We start from the raw sequence: 19,428 nt of genomic DNA, 5'->3' as shown, positions 1-19,428 counted from the left end.
TCAGATGTATCCAGTCATAACGTATGAATATTTAAGATACGCTTGATTTGACTGTGCCCGATTAAACGGTGCGCGATTGTACGGTGCGCAATAGTACGGTGCGCGATTGTAACGGTGCGCGATTGTAACGGTGCGCTATTGTAACGGTGCGCGATTGTAACGGTGCGCAATTGTACGGTGCGCGATTGAACGGTGCGCGATTGTACGGTGCGCGATGGAACGGTGCGCGATTGTACGGTGCGCGATTGTACGGTGCGCGATTGTACGGTGCGCGATTGTACGGTGCGCAAAAACCGTGTCCAATCCAACATACGTTTATTTATTTAAATAAGTTAATAATATATGTTGTGTCCAAAAGCAACGGTGTCCAATTGTACTGTGCGCCAATGAAATGTGTCCAAACGAACTGTGCGCGATTGTACGGTGCGCGATTGTACGGTGCGCGACTTTATGTGTCCAATAGTACTGTGTGCAATTGCAACGTGCGCAATTGTACTGTGCGCCAGTGAACCTCTCCCGTTTATTACGTGTAACGTAAAAATCCCTAAAATGTGTCAAATGTCCCAACCCTGAACCCAACCCTGTCCTTCGGTTAACCTCACTTTTCATCTCTTTCTAAGGGGGCAGTTAGAAAGAGATGAAGAGTGAGGTTAACCGAAAGATAGAGTTATCCAACTGTGAAGAAATTGGCCCTTAGACATACTCTATGTTTTATAAACCTATTTCTTTCAATAATATTTATTCATTTCATAGTATTACATATTCTAAGTATATATAAATCTATAAATGGTATAGTTCTGGAAAAAATCTCTCTCTCTCTCTGTCTTTCTCTCTTAGCATAATATCATTATATATAGAGGAAAGTCCCTTATTATGAGATAGATTCCTAATATGAGATAACAGAGTTTCTTTTAAACTATTAGGTCCTATCTGGGCCCATTAGTTTAAAAGAAACCCTGTTATCTCATATTAGGAACCTATCTCATAATAGGGGACTTTCCTCTAATTATATATCCTCGAAAAAATACTGTTATACAAATATAAATGTAGTAAATACTTATGTTTACAGCAGCCTGTGACTTTCATGTTTAATTTAACAAACTATTTTTTCTCTTTTCCATTCTATACTGTTTTTAATGTGCCGTTATAATTATATATGATTATATATACGTGACTGTATAGGAAAAAAGTTTCATATGTGTGAATCATATATATAATCATACATATTTTTTATGAAATTATATATAATTTTATGTGATTAAAAATAATCATTTTTTTTTCTATTTAATTGTTTGAAACATTAGAATATTTTGTATATCTCTGCGATATATTATTGTTTATTCAATAATTAAATTTATGTTAACGTGTTAAATAAAAGGTACTTATCAAACTTTATTTACTTTTGAAAGTTAACTTTAATTATATATTATTCATATTGATACTGAGTACTCTGAAAAAAAGTCTTGTAATACTTAAAACGCATTTGGTTTACGTTTTAGCGCAATATTTGGCAAGTAGTAGCAAATATGGTAATTGTTACCAGGTTGATAATAATTATAAAATAGTTAGCAAAACCTTTTTTATACATTTCAGTTGAAACAATGAACACGGTCACTGCCGATCACGCACAAGCGCGTAATGCGGTACCTTCAGTCAGGTGCCGATCACGCGCTGGCTCGTGATGGGTTACATATGTTCACTACATTAAAAATAACAGAGTCGATTCCTGGTTGAAGTTTTGCGACTTTAGTGCGGCAGTGAACGTGTTAAATGGCTTAATAAGCAATGCTAAATACTTTGGCAATAATTATCAAATAATTTGATAATTACCGTAGCATTTGGTAACTCTAACTAAAAGTAATATGTGGTAATATTTATCGCATAATATGGTAAAATACTACTAAACAATATGGTTTTATGTAACAAATTGGTTTTTGGTGATATGTACCATATAAAATGCTAATAATCACTAAAGGTCAATTTCTTCACCGTTGGATAACTCTATCCTTCGGTTAATCTCACTCTTTATCTCTTTCTAACTGCCCCCTTAGAAAGAGATGAAGAGTGAAGTTAACCGAAGGATAGAGTTATCCAACGATGAAGAAATTGACCATAAGTCTTGGAAATAAATACCAAGCCTTTTGCTATGATTATTTGTTAATACTTATCAAATTATTTTATTATATTCACCTAAACATTGAGTTGAAACTATTTCACTAAGGCATTTAGTAACTGTGATCCAGGCTAGATGATTATTATTAAATCTTTTTTCAGTGTACTAAGTTAAAAAATATTATGTCTTTGTTAGTTTTATATTTAAAAGAATATGTTGTTTCTCGGCAATTGCCAGGCTGATTGAAGGATTAAATATTTGTTTACATCTGAGTTACTCTAAATATCACTTTTTTGCTTAGAAGACTATAAAGAACTGGTTACCCTGAAACTAAAGCTTGAGAATGAGAGCAATATAGAAAATAGAAAACAATTGAGTAAGTAAAACCGTATTTTTATTAATTTAATAGGCGTACATTATTACTAATAGTATAATATTGTTACGCCCGTGCTGGACACTGAGTAGAGAAGTCGGGGAAAGCTGTGAAGCGCGTTCCTTGACAACGGGAGTTTGTTTATGGATTTATTGATTTTCTGTCTAGCGGATTTTTGGAATCCGCACGCGTTCTGTTTTACGAGCTTGGAATAAACGCATTTCTTAAGTTCTTTTAAGTTCTCTTTCATTTTGCAAGTTTCGCAAAATACGTGCGCGAGTGTGGAGTGCGCGATAGTGTTACGGCGGCGAGCTTACTCGACGAGCGTAACATTTTGGGGGCTCGTCCGGGATACGAGGCGACGAACGCAGTATCTCGAACAGGATGACGACCACGCACACCCCACCGAGGACTCGTTCGCAGGCCGCGGCGTCGGCAACAACGGAGGCGGGCGCGACCTATCCGCAGGATGCGAGGGCGACGGAGGCAGAGACGGGTGCTTTCGAAGCTGTCTACTTGGAGCTTCAGAAGCTGCGCCAGGAGCAGCGGCTGGAGCAGCAGGAGCAACAGCTTTTTCGCAGCGAGTTGAAGGCTCGCCTGAAGGAACGCGATGCTACGGTGGCACGTCTTCAGGAGCAACTCGCCGTACAGCAGCTAAGTCCCTCCAATAATGTTTTTCGCGGCGGAATTTCGAATGAGGCGACGCGTGAGATAGGCGCGGGTGAGGGCGCGTGTGCGGGGCGCGCCGCGTGCGGAAATTCGGTCGAGCCGCTGCATGTGATGGGCACGGGCGAGGGCTCGTGTGCGGGGCGCACCGCGTGTGGAGGTTCGACTGAGACGGCGCTCGGTTATAAATTAAAGCCCGACACGTTCGACGGGACTGTTCCTCTGCGCGAATATTTAGCACAGTTCAATTTAATTGCGCAAGCAAATGGCTGGGTGGAATCTTCGAGAACCGTGGCTTTAGCCTCGAGCTTAAGAGAGAAAGCGCGTGCCCTATTGGATGGGGTAACCAAATTCGAGAGCCTTCGCTATTCTGAATTAGAGGCTAGGTTAGAGTTGCGTTTTGGCGAAGCGCATATGTCTCAAACGTTTTACACCCAGTTCACTAATTGAAGACAAAAACCCGGAGAAGATCTGCCCGTTTTGGGAGCGGATTTAGAACGTTTAGCGCGTTTAGCCTATTTGGAATGCTCGGCCGAGGTGCGGGATAAGATTGCGTGCGCCCAGTTCGTTGCGGCGCTTTCTGACGGTTTCGTAAAACAAACTCTTCAGTTAGAGGGATTAACTTCCTTGAGAGCCGCCATAGAGAGGGCCATGGCAATAAATGTCATCCAAGCGAATAGTTTTTTGCGGAAATTTGAAAGTAGAGATCTCGGAAAAGGCAGAGCTGGGAACGACATTAAATCGGCGGAGAATGAGAAAGATGGAAAGAGTTCTGCAAATTTTAAAAAAAATTTGGGTTTCAGGACGAGATTCGGGCGTGAGGAAAAGGAGTGCTGGCAGTGCGGTGCCAAAGGGCACTTTCGGTCGGAGTGCCCTTCTCTAACTACCGAAGAGAAGGGAAACTTGGAATAGCCGAGCTCAGCGGGGCATGTTCGGCTCAGGGGTGCAAAGGCCCTGCGAAATTAAGTAGGATAAGTAGCGGGTTAAGTGATTTTTGTTTTCGTGGCCGAGTTAATGGCCGGACTTGCGTCTTTAGAATAGATACGGGCTCCGATGTGTCGGTACTTAGGGAAAATTTGTTAGGTTCTTTGCAATCACCCACTCCTGTAGAGAGATATTTCTTGACCTATCCAACGGGAGAAACGGTTCCTGTAAAACATAGAGTAGTGGTTGGAATCGAAATAGGAAAATTTTCTTTGGATTTTCCGGTAATCATAGCGGCCATAAAAGACAAGTGTATTCTAGGAGCGAACTTTCTTTTAAAAATAGGGGTAGGAAGCGTTTTCTCTTCGGTTTTTGAGGAAACGGTGTCAGAGAATCAAGAAAACTTTTTCTGTTCCCAAATTTGTAGTTTTGATAGGGGAATTTCTTTTTTTCTTAAGGAATTCTTTGAGAAAAATTCCGAAACTTTCAACGCTTCTCAAAAGGAGCAGTTTGCTGAATTGGTGAGAGTTTCAAGATGTCTTTTCGGAAGATGTGGTTGCAGGAAATTGCTCCGTCGTTGAGCATGTTATTAGGGTGAAAAATTCTTCTCCGTTTAAACAGGCTCCTAGGCGAATTTCACTGCATATGCGAGAAGAGGTGGAAAAGATTTTAAATTGAATGGAAATTCCTGGTTCACCACCTTAGATTTAAAAAGCGGCTATTGGCAGGTGAAGCTTCGTTCTCAGGATAGGGAGAAAACGGCTTTCTCTATAGGAAATGGCTTATGGCAGTTTACTGTAATGCCATTTGGATTATGTAATGCTCCTGCTACTTTTGAGCGATTGATGGAGCAGGTTCTTCGTGAGATATTGAATAAGATTTGTATGGTTTATTTGGATGATGTCATTATCTATAGTAAAACTTTCGAAAGAATGCTGGCAAATTTAAGGGAAGTATTTCTTTGTTTACGGGGTTCAAATTTAAAACTCAATTAAAAAAAAATGTACTTTCTTCGGGAGAGAAGTGAAATACTTAGGCCATGTCGTTTCAGAAAAAGGAATCTCCACTGATTTGGAGAAAATTAAAACCGTTCAAGAGTGGCCTATTCCTCAAAATAAGAAGCAAGTGCGAAGCTTCTTGGGACACTGCTCTTATTATAGGAAATTTGTGAAGGGATTTTCTCTTATTGCTAAGCCATTATTTTCTTTAACTAAGAATCTTAGAAAATTTGTGTGGGATGGGCGTTGTCAAGAAGCTTTTGAGAAGCTTAAACAAAACTCAATTTCTCCTCCTATTTTAGCTTTCCCAATAGAAAAAGGAGAATTTATTCTTGATACTGACGTTTCAAATCACGGCTTAAGCGCGGTACTTTCTTAGATTCAAGATGGTAGGGAGAGGGTCTTAGCTTATTATAGTCGAGTTTTGAGCAAGTCTGAAAGAAACTATTGCGTAACTCGTCGGGAGCTGTTAGCTTTGGTGGAGGCTTTGAAGACCTTCTATCACTATTTATATGGACGTGAATTCTCGGTTAGAACGGATCATATTTCGTTACGCTGGTTGATGTCTTTTAAAAATCTAGAAGGGCAGTTAGCACGTTGGATGGAACGCCTACAACAATTTAATTTCGTAGTCAAGTACCGAGCAGGAAAGGTGCATGCAAACGCTGACGCGTTGTCTAGGCGTCCATGTGCGGAAGGAAACTGCAGATATTGTGATAAAGTGGAGATGGGGGAAGAAAGTATTGTAAGGGGACATGTTAGAAGAATAATCTTCAAAGAAATTGAATCTGCGGACTGGAAAAGAATGCAATTGGAGGACCCTTCAATTGTAGGAATTTATCGTGGAAAAGAGGAGAATAGGCGACCTCTTCGTCAAGAAATAGCTCAGAGAGATTTGACTGCTAAGGACTATTGGCTCCAATGGGATTCCCGGTGATTAAAGACGGGATTTTGTGTAGGAAATGGGAGTCTCCAAATTTATGTTCCGTTGTTTTTCAAACTATAGTTCCTCGAGGAATGGTTTCGCGAATTTTAGAAGAAGCCCATGATTCTTCCACAGGTGGCCATTTTGGTGTCAATAAGACCTTAGAGAAGATCCGGAAACATTTTTATTGGGCTTTCTGTAAGCAGGATGTCGAACATTGGTGTAGAATTTGTAAAGTTTGCGTTTTAAAGAGAGGGCCATCTGATAAAGGAAAGTTTTCTATGCAAATTTACAATGTCAGGGCGCCTTTTGAAAGAATTCAAATAGATATTCTTGGTCCCCTTCCAACTTCTTCTTCGGGAAATAAATATCTGTTGGTGGTTACGGACTGTTTCACAAAATGGGTGGAAGCTTTTTCATTTGGAAATATTAGGGCTAAAACGATTGCGGAAGTTTTCTTGAGTCAAGTGGTTTCCAGATACGGCATTCCTTCGGAATTACATACTGACCAAGGAAGAAATTTTGAATCTCGATTATTCTTGGAACTAACTCAGTTATTGGGAATTAAAAAAACAAGAACTACTCCATTTCACCTTCAATCCAATGGTCAGGTGAAACGTCAACATCAGACGTTGTTAAATTATCTGGCAAAGTTTGTTGCTGAAAATCAACGAGATTGGGATCGTTGGATTCCATTAGGGTTGTTGGCGTATAGGTCTTCTAAACATGAAATTACTGGTTTTACTCCTTCTGAATTGCATTTAGGTCGGGAGTTAAGATTACCCTTGGATCTACTTCGCGGACATCATCCTGGTTCTGAGACTATTCCTTCGGAAAGAGAATATTTCCGTCACTTGAAAGGAAAAATGGATCTCATTCATAACATTGTATGTCAACGTATGGAAATTAAGTCTCAAAAAGCCAAGGCGTTTTATGATCGGAAGGATAGACAATTATGCTATGAGCCTGGGCAAAAAGTCTGGTTATTTAATCCTCGAAGAAAAATAGGAATAACTCCTAAGTTACAAAGTAATTGGGAAGGTCCTTTTGAAGTCGTTAAAAGAATAAATGATGTAGTTTATTGCATTTGTAGGTCTAAACGGCATAAGAACAAAATCGTTCATTTAGATAGATTAGCTATTTTTTATGAGAGGTAATTCCTTTCGAATCACGATTTTTATCCAGAGCGCAGAGCCCGAAAAATTTCAATTCATTTAATTGGTTTTTAGGTTTTTTTTTTAAGAAAAAGATATTTTTCTTTTGTTGTTACTTTCAGCTACTTCTCCGGGAAGATGATGCCGAACAACATCAGGCGAAAATATTAGCTGAAAAAAGACCGCCTTGCCCACGGTTTTTGATCGTGGTTTTTCCGTGGGACTTAGGGCAAATGCCAAGGCGGGGACTGGGGAGTCTTGCGAGACGCAGGGTCCACGAAAGCTTCCCCCTCCAGTCCGAAGACTCTCAAGAGGATAGCGCTGGTAGCAGAAGGAAAGCCGACGTTGAAGAGATTCACACGTGGAAAGAAGCGTTTTTGGATTGAGGGAAGAAACGAAGCTCGTTAACTCGCAGCTTAGCTCGAGGTAGAGCAGGAAGCGTTTCAAGTTCCCGGAAATCTAAGAGAAAGAAACTGTTTGTAACTTTCCTCTAGTTGTCGGGACGACAACTTAAGAAGAGGGGGACAATGTTACGCCCGTGCTGGACACTGAGTAGAGAAGTCGGGGAAAGCTGTGAAGCGCGCTCCTTGACAACGGGAGTTTGTTTATGGATTTATTGATTTTCTGTCTGGCGGATTTTTGAAATCCGCACGCGTTCTGTTTTACGAGCTTGGAATAAATGCATTTCTTAAGTTCTTTTGAGTTCTCTTTTATTTTGCGAGTTTCGCAAAATACGTGCGCGAGTGTGGAGTGCGCGATAGTGTTACGGCGGCGAGCTTACTCGACAAGCGTAACAATATTATTAAGAAATTTTTTATATTACTATTTTTTTATACTTACAGCCCATAACAGGAATATTTACAAAAGAAAATTACAAAATGCGTTATTAGAAGATAAGGAAAATTTATGCACCAAAAATACAGACTTGAAGACCGTTAAAAAGAAAATAAAGAAAAAGCATATTATAGCGCAAGGTAATTAAAAATTAAAAGCCCGAATTTTATTCAGCAAAAATGAGAAACTATATGAGACATAACTAGTTTTCCTGAGATGTTCTTTCTTTGATGAACTGTGTAATACAATAACTTCGATTATATTTTACAGTTTATCAAAGAAAAGATATCTCGGGAAGTTTTTAATTATTTCTTACAGTATTTTTAAGTTAAATATAATTTTAAATTATATTTGCTTGTATATATTACTTTACTTGTATTAGCTTGTATACACTCGGGTGTGTCTTGAAAACATATATAATAATTTGTCTGACACATGCCATTTATATTTACACTTTACTTAACAAACAATATCAAAATGTTTTATAATCTAATTGAGTTTTTAACTTGTCCAAGTTTAATTTACCATTAATTAAACCTAATGTTTCTAATAATTTATTAAACTTTGTTCTTGTATTGCAATTAACAAATATGTTTTATCTACAGACAGGCATGATAGAGACGAATTAGATATAAACAAGGATGTATCAAAAGTTGTGGAAGATGGAATAAACGGAAATATACCTGAAGTTTCAAATAATATTGGTACAAATACTACTATTACCAAATTAGATCATGTTTACTAAAAAATCTATTGGGGCGGCGGTGTGGTCTAGTGGTAGAGCGCCAGACTCGTAATCTGAAGAACCAGGTTCGAGTCCACTAGAGCCATGTAACATGGAAAAGTTTTTTTCCGAAAAACCGCGCCCTTCCGTGCAAGATGCGGAGAAAACTGGGCTCCGTCTTTCGTAAGAGACGTTAAGCCGTTGGTCCAAAGGAGGAAACAGTAAGGTAGTGGATGAATTGGAGGTTAGGGTTGGGTACGTCCCTTCAAAAACGCCCTTTAAGGCCCCTTGAGGTATATAAAGTAAAATTCTTTACTAAAAAATCTATTGTTTCTTTTTATTAAATGTAATTTTTATTTAAACTGTATATTTTGTCAGTATCCATTGATGGACACGACAAAGACGAATTAAATATAAACAAAAATGTGTCAAATATTGCGGAAAATGGAGTAGACAGAAATATACCTGAAGTTTCAAATAATATTGGTACGAATACTACTATTACTCCATTATATTATGTTTACTAAAATCTATTGTTTACTTTCATTAAATGTAACTTTTATTTAAATTGTATATTTTGTTAGTATCCATTGATAGCCACGGCAGAGACAAATTTGATATAAACAGAGATGTATTAAATATTGCGGAAGATGGAGTAGACGGAAATATACCTGAGATTTCTTATAATACTGGTACGAATACTACTATTACTCCACTAGACTATGTTTACCAAAATCATGTTTATGAATATTACATATAAAATTGATTATGTTTTGATATTATTAAACTTAAATTTCTGACTATATATTAAAACGGTCCTGTCTTTCTTTATATTACTTAAATTTCTGTTTAAAATTTTTTTAGATATTGGACTGAATTTGTCTCTTCTTGATTGTGATACTAATGGGTAATTTCTTATTTATATTCTGCCATTGAATTAAAATCATCTTTCTTCTTATTAAGATTAAAATATGATGCAGGGATATTCTTATTCTACCGTATGACTTACAAACAGAACAAAGCACATCTGGCCTGGTTCAAAATATAGATACCGTATATTGTGATAATAGTCTTGATGATGTATCATTTCCAGCTCGCTTTAATTTAAGAAACATCCAAGAAGAAGGTACAGTTTACGTTCAGCTACAGTTTTATATTAATAATAATAATACGAATTATTATTGCAGCAAGAAATTAGACAAAATTTGAATTTGCAATAGTATTTTTGACATATTTATATAGGTGATACAAGTACTAACTGTGGTATTATACATATACTAAAAATAATAATTTTTTATTGAAAGAAAATAAAAGTAATTTATATAAAATAGTAATATAATATCACAATAGTTTATATAAAATAAAAGTAATAACATAGTCATATATATATATATATATGGGCAGATCCATTACTTTTCGACCAAAGGTTGCGGAGGTGGGTCACCGATTTTGATGCCGATTTTTTCCTCAAAAGTACACTAGAAAAAAAAATGATCCTGAAAATTTGAGCCCGATTCGATCAAATCCGGCCGCTGGAGAATTTTTTAAATTTTGAAAAAAGTCGATTTTTCAATCATTTTCAAAAATTTATATCTCAGCTTCTATATAACTTAGAGACTCGTTTCGAGGCCGCATTTTTTTCTGTAAACCCTCTACTTTTAAGGAAAAAATTGGTCATTGGTCTGGCATCCGGGATAAATATATATATATATATATAATAGTTTATATAAAATATATATTAATATAGTCATAATAGTTTACGTATTATTTTTTTATTATAGAAGACGAAGGTAATAAAAGTAATATTGAAGACAAGAGAACTTCAGAAATTTCGACTAAAAATGGAAATAAAGATTTATCTAAAACATCAAATAACACAACTCTAGAAACTTTGATTCCTCTTGGACACAGTGCACCAGATGACACAAATATGTTTGTACAATCTGTAGGACGTGGAAGTAAGAAAGATTTTTGTGTGTATTGCCGCACTGAACAGACCAAGCTTAGTCGTCATCTTATCAGGATACATAAAGATGAGAAAGAAGTAAAGGAAATCATATATCTTCCCAAGGGACAATCAAAGCGCAGAATTTTGATAAATGAAATTCGTAAAAAAGGACAATATCTTTTTAACACCAATTCAGATATTAATACAGGAGAATTGAAGGTCATGCGTCGTCCAAACTCTAAAAAGAATAAAAATGCCACAGATTTTTCTATATGCCCACAGTGCAAGGGTAACTATTCCAAATCAGCCCTTCGACATCATTATAGAAGATGTACTAAAAAAAATTCTACAAATCATAGAGCTATATTATCGAAATCAAGAAGAATCTCATGTCGAATTCACGAATCTGCGTCAAAAATTCTCCGAGATTTTCCCACAATGAAAGATGACAGTGTCTCGAAAGTCATAAGATATGACGAATTGGCTATTGATTACGGAAATAAACTATGTGAAAAGTATCACGATCCGCACTTTTATGACATGATACGACAAAAGTTGCGTCAGATTGGTCGTCTACTTCTCGAAATGAAGAACCAAAACGACAAAATTGATGATCTGTTTACAATTTTTGTTCCAGACAATTATGATAACTGTCTTAAAGCTGTTAGGAATTTAGCTGGTTTAAATGAATCAGGAACTGGTTTTAAAACTCCATCACTGGCAACATCTCTGGGTACATTACTCAAACAACTTTGTAAGAGATGTATCACCATAATGATAAAGAGACGCGATAAGATAAGACGAAAGCTTGCAGAAGAATTCTTAAGCTTACTAACAGAAGATTATGCATCCTCTATTGCTCGAACAGCTGTCGAAACACAACTTCGGAAAAAAAGACATTTAACAGTACTATTACCAACTAAGGATGATATTAAGAAACTAGAAACTTATTTAAGTGATAGGATGAAAACTGCTTATGATTCGTTAAAGGAAAAATTTTCTGTAATCGCTTGGGAAGCATTGGCAGAAGGTTGTCTGCTATCTATTCAGTTATTTAACCGACGTAGACCAGGGGAAATAGAACGTGCTTTAATCGAAGACTTTCAAAATTATCAAGAAGTGAATAAAAATACAATAGGCGCAGCTTACGTCTCCCTTAGTAATGATGAAAAGAAAGCAGCAAAGAAATACGTCCGATTTACTATGAGAGGAAAATTAGGCCGTACTGTACCAGTTCTACTTCATAAGCAAATGTTGGATAATTTAAAACTACTTCTAAGCTATCGCAAGACCGCAAATGTTCATTCAAAAAATCCATATCTCTTTGGAGTACCTGGCACATTAAAAGGAGATTATCGTTACTTGAGAGCATGCGATCTCATGAGAAGATACTCAGAAGAATGCGGAGCACCAAATCCAGATAGGTTGCGAGGAACTAATTTAAGAAAGCATATTGCTACAATGTGTACTAATTTAAATCTAAGAGACCACGAGATTTCCGATTTGGCAAATTTCATGGGTCATGCTGACAAGATTCATAAAGAACATTATCGTCAGCCCATTTTAAGTAGAGAAATATTCCACGTATCTAAATTATTGGAGGTTGTACATGGAAAAGATAGCGATGAAGAAATAGATATGGAGGAAAGTGATTTACCAAATGTATCATCACGTAAGTTAATTATGCTTCTTTTTATTTGTTTTAGAGGAAAGTCCCCTATTATGAGATAGGCTCCTAATATGCGATAGCGAGGTTTCTGCTAAACTAATAGGTTCTATTTGTTGGTTCCATCATGAACTTGCCCTTAAAGTAAAACTTATTTAGTGGAAAATGCATTATTCGATCGTGCGTGCACTCGCCTACTACAGTTTTCAATTCTGCACATAAACTTCCGCGCGGCAATCACGCAAAATAGATGTGGTATCTCATATAGGGGATTTTCCTCTACTAATTAGATTAGTAGTACGTTATTATTAGTAAATTATCATTATAATATAATAACTTATTCCTAGTTATTAAAATAAAATAATATAGAATTATAACTACAGGTTATTAAAGTTCTAGAAGTTTTATCATTTATTTTTACATTTCTATAAAGAATAGCAATTCTATTAAAAAATCCAGATAGTAATCTGTCAATACGACATTAAATTAAATATATATGTCTATATATACATATATATATATAAGGCATTCCATGTCAAATCGATCAGGGTTTAACCCTCGACCTATCGGATTTGATCGGCGATTTTTTATGTTATTGTTTCACCTCTAACAATAAGATGCACTCTGAATTTTTTTTAAACAATTAATTTAGTTATAATTTTTTAAACTGACATATTAATGGCCATAATTTAAAATCTGAAAAAATTCTCAAAAATTTTGTGTCAGATATCAAAAGTTTTCAGCCTAGGTCCAAAGTGGGCCGGCGTTTTCTTCTAATTTTTTCGAGCTTTTTTCAAGTTTCTTTCGAAAAAAAATATTGAAAAAAATTAGAATATAGAAAAAATTTTCAAAAATCTTGTGTTGTATGTAAAAATGTTTAAGCAACAGCCTACAGTGGACAAACGTCTGCTTCTATCTTTTTCAATATTTTTTTTTAACTCAAAAAAGGCTTGAAAAAATTAGAAGCGAACGCCGGCTCACTTGGGCCTAGGCTGAAAAATTTTGATATTTGACACATAATTTTTGAGAATTTTTTCAGATTTTTAAATTGTGGCCATCGATATATGTCGGTTAAAAAAATTATAACTAAATCAAATGTTTAAAAAAAATCTAAAAAAATTCCGAGTGCATCTTAGAGGTGGAATAACAACATAAAAAATCGCCAACCAAATCCGAGAGGTCGAGGGACAAACCCTTGTCGATTTGGCATGGAATGGCTCATATATAGCATTAAGCTTATAATTAATTTAAATCTTCATATTATATGTATAGAACAAATCCATATAAAAACAAGTAGAAACTTGCACATTGTTTCCTCGTAGTTTTTAATTGTGCAAGTAGAAACTTGCACATTGCTTCCTCATAGTTCCTAAGTGTGCAAGTTTTTATTTTATTCGAGGTATAATTATCGGTATTTATTTGTTTTGGCTTCCTCATAGAGGAAGCTTTGTTAGCAAAGGTTCTGATTTCACACTTAACTCTTTTGGGGACTGCGTAAATAATTATATACATTCACTAAAAAATACTAAAAATACTTGTCCACTTAAAAACTAAAACAATACTTTATCGATAAAAAAAATCAGCCCGATATTATAAATATTTGAGATAGCGATTTATTTTTAATTCTATTATATTTTCCAGTCTTTTCTACCCCTATTTCATATATAATTGGTTAAAATTTGGTTGATCAGATCAAGTTTTATAAAGCTTCTATGTATGTACAAATTCTTCGAAATTTCAAATGTGTGTAATACGAGATCTGATCAATCAAATTTTAATGAATTATATATGAAATATAGGGGTAGAAAAAACTGGAAAACATAATAAAATTAAAAATAAATCGCTATCTCAAATATTGAGAAAGCGGCAGCGTAAAACACATTTTTCAAAAAAAGGAAAATCTGCATAAAATCTATACCGGTAGACCGATTTCAATAAAATTTGAGGAGGACATACTTTCTATAATACTCTATTTGTGTGCAAAAATTCAAACTGGTATCTAAAAAATTGTAGAAGTAGATGCGTGTACAAAAATCCGTACACACACACACACACACACACATACATACATACTTCCGGACATTTTTTACTAATATGATTTTTCGACATTTTAGAACATTCTAAACCTATTTCCATCAAAATCTCAAAAAAAAAATTTTTCACCATTACAAAGCTTCCTCTATGAGGAAGCAAAAAACATGTTTATGGAGTTTGTCAATAATTCCTTTATATTTAAGCAAATTTATTTTTTTTTAAATACATTTTTTAATGTTACAACATGTTTCAAATATCTAACAGTTACTATATAATATTGTATTTAATTTTAAAATGATTAGTATTTCAAATGAAATTAATCTGTGCTATTGTTTTAAATAATTAGTATCAACAGAATTCAATTTACACTGTGAGGATATAAGTAGATTGTATATAGTTAATATTAAAAAAAATAATATTATTTTAATGCTTTGTGTACATTTTTTTTACAGATTCATTAGACTGTGAAGAATCTAACGTTCAAGTAAGTGTAATTTACGAAATATAAATATGTCATATTTGTGTTATACGTTTGTTTTTATTATCTCCATTTAGCATCTCCATTTGGAAAATGTGTAGAACAATGACGCCAAATTCTCCGATGTAACGTAACATATTAACGGATTAACGCAAACGTGCATCGTTGGTATAAAAATAAAAAAAAAATTATTTTAATAAAATTATTAAGAAATAAACTCTTGAATGCAAGATCTGTCTCTTACGCGCAGCGCTCGATACTACGAGATCTTAAGGGGATGCTGGAGCCGTAGCCGAACTTGATCGGCGTCGGTAAAGAAGACCGGCGAACTCTAACGCGAATTACAGCGCCGTACCACAGGGTGGTAGGAATTGGAATAAAAAATAATCAATATGTCGATATTTTTATTTTTTGCTACCGACGGCCTCGGTAGCATGTGTGTGACAGATGACTCTGTACCGCACACAAGTGCGTGCCATGTACGTGTGCGCTGAGAGCACCGCGTAACAACCGAGGCGCGTTTCTATTATTCCGTAATATTGCATTGGATAATTTTCAAATATATATATATATATATATATATATATATATATATGTATATGTATATCATGTATTGGATATATATATATATATATATATATATATATAATAAAAGTTTGTGTATTTTACATTATTCACTTTCGGTGAAATAAAAATGCTAACACCCACAACCTATGTTCATAATACATAATGCGTATATATACATGCAATGTATACATCTCATACATATAATTGCGTACATGTATATATGTGTATGTGTATACATTATAATACGCATTATATATAATATGCCTTACACTTCCGACATTGCATATATATATATATATATATATATATATGCAATGTCGGAAGTGTAAGGCATACATATAATGCGTATTACAATGTATACACATACACATATATTACATAAAGTAATGTTACAAAACTATATGTTTTGAATATTGAGAAAATAGAATGGGCCCCTCCAACGCCCATTCCCGTGAGAACGCAACCAATATATATTTTTCCGTCTCTCCGATTGTAATTTACAATTGATACATTTGTAATAATCAGTACCGTCAAAATAGACGCTTCTGGGATTTTATTTTGTCAGTACCGTCAAAATAGACGCTTCTGACATTTTATTTTGTCAGTACCGTATATTAGAAATGTAAATTATTTTTTCTTTTACTGGCGTGACGTGAAAAACATTTATTGTCCGGGAAAAGGTGACAATTCATATTTTTCTATAATATTCCAAAAATGACGTCTTATACGTTTTACGTCATTCGAATATTTTTCCTCACAAGGATTTCCTCCTAAGGCTACAGTTGTAGCGAAAGCGGCAGCATAAATTCCGCAAGATATAGCGTCCGGTTGTCTTTGGACCTTTTCAAAAATTATATCACTTACGTTTATTTTTGGAAAACGTTTGCGAATATAATTTTTCTCCTGTTCTGCCAATTTTTTGTATGTACAGCCAGGTTTGCTATCATACACATGAAGTTTCAAGCCATCAAAGTAAATACATCGCCAGTGACCAGTACAAATCCCTCCAATGATTTGTAAGCTTTTGTTACTGTCACTAGCTATAATCAGGTCGGGATAATTTATGTACTGAACGCTTTGCGTTTCAAAACATGTAGTTTCTCTTATGACACGTAAAAATAAATCTAATGATTCATCACTTACTTCGCTATTTGTGGGCAAGACATTCTCTCGTATTAAATGAAAAGGAGGAATTACATCATCCAGACACTTCCTACGACTTGCTATATCATCTGCAGTTAAATTATAGCTATTGTCATAACTGATTATGATGCAATCATCATCTTGCTGTGCATCTGTAACAGCGGCAGATGGTGCTTTTGTTGGAAAAACGTCACATTTTAAACGTTTGTTCTTTGGAACAAATTCTTCTAAATTTTCCCTTTCAATACTACTTTCTCTGCTATTTGGCGGACTATTTGTTTTTATACGCGCTTTTTTAGCTTTTTTAGCTTCCATTATATATTGTGGATTTCTTATTGCCATATGTCTATTATAGCGGCTGTCCAAAATTTCTGGAAGCATGCATTCATAATAGAAACGTGTTAGGAAAGGCAGCATTTGATTTTTCCAAAAAACATCGTCTCTTTTCACTTCCCATGTTTTTATACTTTCCGGTGTCCATATGGCGAAAATGCAATAATCTCGCTGCGTTATGTTTAACTGGCCTTGAATTTGATAAAAGAATCGATGATTTCGATTCATTTTATTTGCATTCTTTTTATCGAATATGGCCTTCAATTGAGACACTGTTTTGACAGCCACATCAGCTGTTAACTTTTCAGCTGACAAGGGACATTTTATCTCTACTAAACCGTCTTCATCAATAAGTCCATACGGAGAAGCACCCAAGAACGGATTCTCATAATCAATGAACAATCCGCATGGTGTGATCTTTTTGTTCAGTTTTACAGCCAACTCGTTTCTGGCAACTTTTTCGTTCTCGCGACCATATTTCGTGGCTGCATTGTCGATGAACGAAGAATACAAAATGCTTTTTATAATCGCAGCGCAAGACGTTGCTGGTCTCATGCGACAGACAGCTCCAAAGTTGGATGCCGTTAACATTTCACGTCTCAATAATTGCCACAGTTCACATTCGTTTTGGCCTCTTGTCTCTTGTTCAATTTTGTCCCTGTTTTCTGCGTTGTCCAACAACTTTTGCTTATGATTTTGCTCAAATTGTTGGTATACGTCAGCCGGAAGGTCTGGCTTTTGTGATTGCGGACCATAATAACGATCTGTTCCAGACCCTTGTTTAAATTTTTTGGGCTTGCCATGAATTTGTCGATAATTTTGAGTCATGGACACTTTTTTTTGTCGTCGTTTTTCTAAACTCTCGACAATCGGAGGAACATTTCCACACACGTTTTGGTGCACTTGCGTAAGAACTTGTTGCGTATTATACTGCACAACAGCTCCCGCAACTCTCGTATTATAAGAACCTCGTAGGCCCCAATTAATGCGCTTTCCACCTATTTCTTTGCAAATTATAGAATTAAACAACTCTGCAGGATTGTTTGTTAACTCTAACAACAAACTTTCGGAATAAGCGCTCAAGTACATGATAGCACTCTCAATTTTCTGATATAAACCGTGCACTTTTAAATATGGCACCCAATTTTTTGTTCCCTCACGGTTTTCTTCGCATGTACGACCACGTTCCTTACATCTTTTATGCTCACCAAAAACGTGGCTAGGAATGTTCAAGATATCTTTCTGCAATTCCACACCTTGCTTATGGCAAGGTTGTTTTTCTTCTTTTCGTGATTTGGCTGCATCCAGCACTTCTTGCCGTATTTTTGGAATACCGCTTCTTACAATATTTCGTAGCTGTACAAAGCCACGCTTTCTACGTTGTATTGGCTGAACTGTCTCTGCCACGGCTCTTAGCTTCTTGCATAAATTGCGAAGCAAATGATTCGTGCATTCTATTTTTTTAACAGTTACCATTTGTTCGGAATAGGGTGCGTTATTCTTAATGGACTGATATACGCTGCTATCGCCATCGGCAATAACCGTTTTATATATTAATCCATGCATTTCAAGGCTACATTTAAAGCCTTCTACAATGGCGTCGCTTTCCATACTTGTGGAGCTGGCCCTGCGGTCAAAATTTTTGTAGCACTTGTGACTATTTGGCTCGAGACCTTTTCGCTCCGCCATGTCACACACCGTGCAAAATTTGTTACGGATACCAACAAAAAGGACTTTCTTCGTGCGATGACCAAGTATGGCACCAACACCGGAAAGTGAATCGTAAGCGTGGCCGTACGACCTTTTCATCCAACTACCATCCGCTACAACTGTTATATATGGAATGCCATTTATAGTTTCATTCCTCTCGAGGGCGAGTTGCTTTTCAAGCTCGCCTGCCATTATCATACTTTCCATGGCTGTTTTTTCAAAATAATCGATAACATTTTCTCGACTTTTTATGTACGTCTTTTCAGACATACACGGAACATTTATACCCGCACAGAACTCTTCCAGTTGGGCATAACCACTCCCTACTGTTATAGTTGTGGCTACTGCACTATTATTAATATCTACATTTTCTGCGGATTCTGTGGGTTCTGACCATATGTTGTCTTCATAATTGCACATTTGGCATTTGAAGAACAACTGCGTCAGCAACCCACAACGACGAGAATGTACAAGTTTCCAATCTTTAAATTGGCACTCGATTCCTCGCGCATGGTTGTCAAAAATTCTATGCATCTCGTTCCACATAAAAGATATGTCGACAATGCGACGGCCTTCAGGCAGATTTTCTTGGATACGATTTGCATCCATAAGGCCTTCATTATCAATAACGAGATTTTCGAGATTATCCTCGCTATGTGGAACTTTTTCTACAAACATACCTTGTACATTTTGCTCCATAGCCTTGCACTGCATTACCTCGGTACTGATATTCGAATCCATCTTGTCGCACAGTGTTTCCACTGATTCGACATATTCCATGGACTCGTTTTCAGTTACGTTGGTAAGCTCTGTATCTCTCTCCATCTTCAATTGTTGC

General features: G+C 35.9%; 2 protein-coding genes across 2 annotated transcripts in view; one reads left to right on the top strand and one right to left on the bottom strand.

Moving 5' to 3' along the window:
* Positions 1–5,801: 5,801 nt before the first annotated feature.
* On the top strand, positions 5,802–14,938 carry LOC143896690 (uncharacterized). Its single transcript, XM_077404685.1, has 11 exons — positions 5,802–5,814; positions 6,765–7,028; positions 7,996–8,127; positions 8,593–8,691; positions 9,090–9,197; positions 9,296–9,403; positions 9,576–9,618; positions 9,692–9,837; positions 10,493–12,331; positions 14,812–14,843; positions 14,915–14,938. Exons 1-11 carry the CDS (start codon positions 5,802–5,804, stop codon positions 14,936–14,938), a joined length of 2,808 nt encoding a protein of 935 aa, XP_077260811.1.
* A 774-nt stretch (positions 14,939–15,712) lies between these two features.
* Positions 15,713–19,428, bottom strand: part of LOC143896691 (uncharacterized) — an 8,692-nt gene continuing 4,976 nt past the window's right edge. Inside the window, exon 2 of the mRNA XM_077404686.1 lies at positions 15,713–19,428. This exon is cut by the window's right edge and continues 18 nt beyond it. Within this exon, the coding sequence (XP_077260812.1) occupies positions 16,068–19,428 (3,361 nt within the window). The 3' untranslated portion in view covers positions 15,713–16,067.

The sequence above is a fragment of the Temnothorax americanus genome, unplaced genomic scaffold (genome assembly GCF_048541705.1).
Source record: "Temnothorax americanus isolate GAGA-0224 unplaced genomic scaffold, ASM4854170v1 Scaffold190, whole genome shotgun sequence".
Taxonomy (NCBI): Eukaryota; Metazoa; Arthropoda; class Insecta; order Hymenoptera; family Formicidae; genus Temnothorax; species Temnothorax americanus.
The sequence above is the reverse complement of the archived record's forward strand: the minus strand, read 5'-3'. Positions and strand labels throughout refer to the sequence as shown.

Bases quoted from the DNA above. Each gene is read 5' to 3' on its own strand.
- LOC143896690 (XM_077404685.1), top strand. The intron at 12,332-14,811 runs GTAAGTTAATTA...TTTTTTTTACAG, and splicing joins TTTACCAAATGTATCATCAC to ATTCATTAGACTGTGAAGAA. The intron at 14,844-14,914 runs GTAAGTGTAATT...ATCTCCATTTAG, and splicing joins GTGAAGAATCTAACGTTCAA to CATCTCCATTTGGAAAATGT.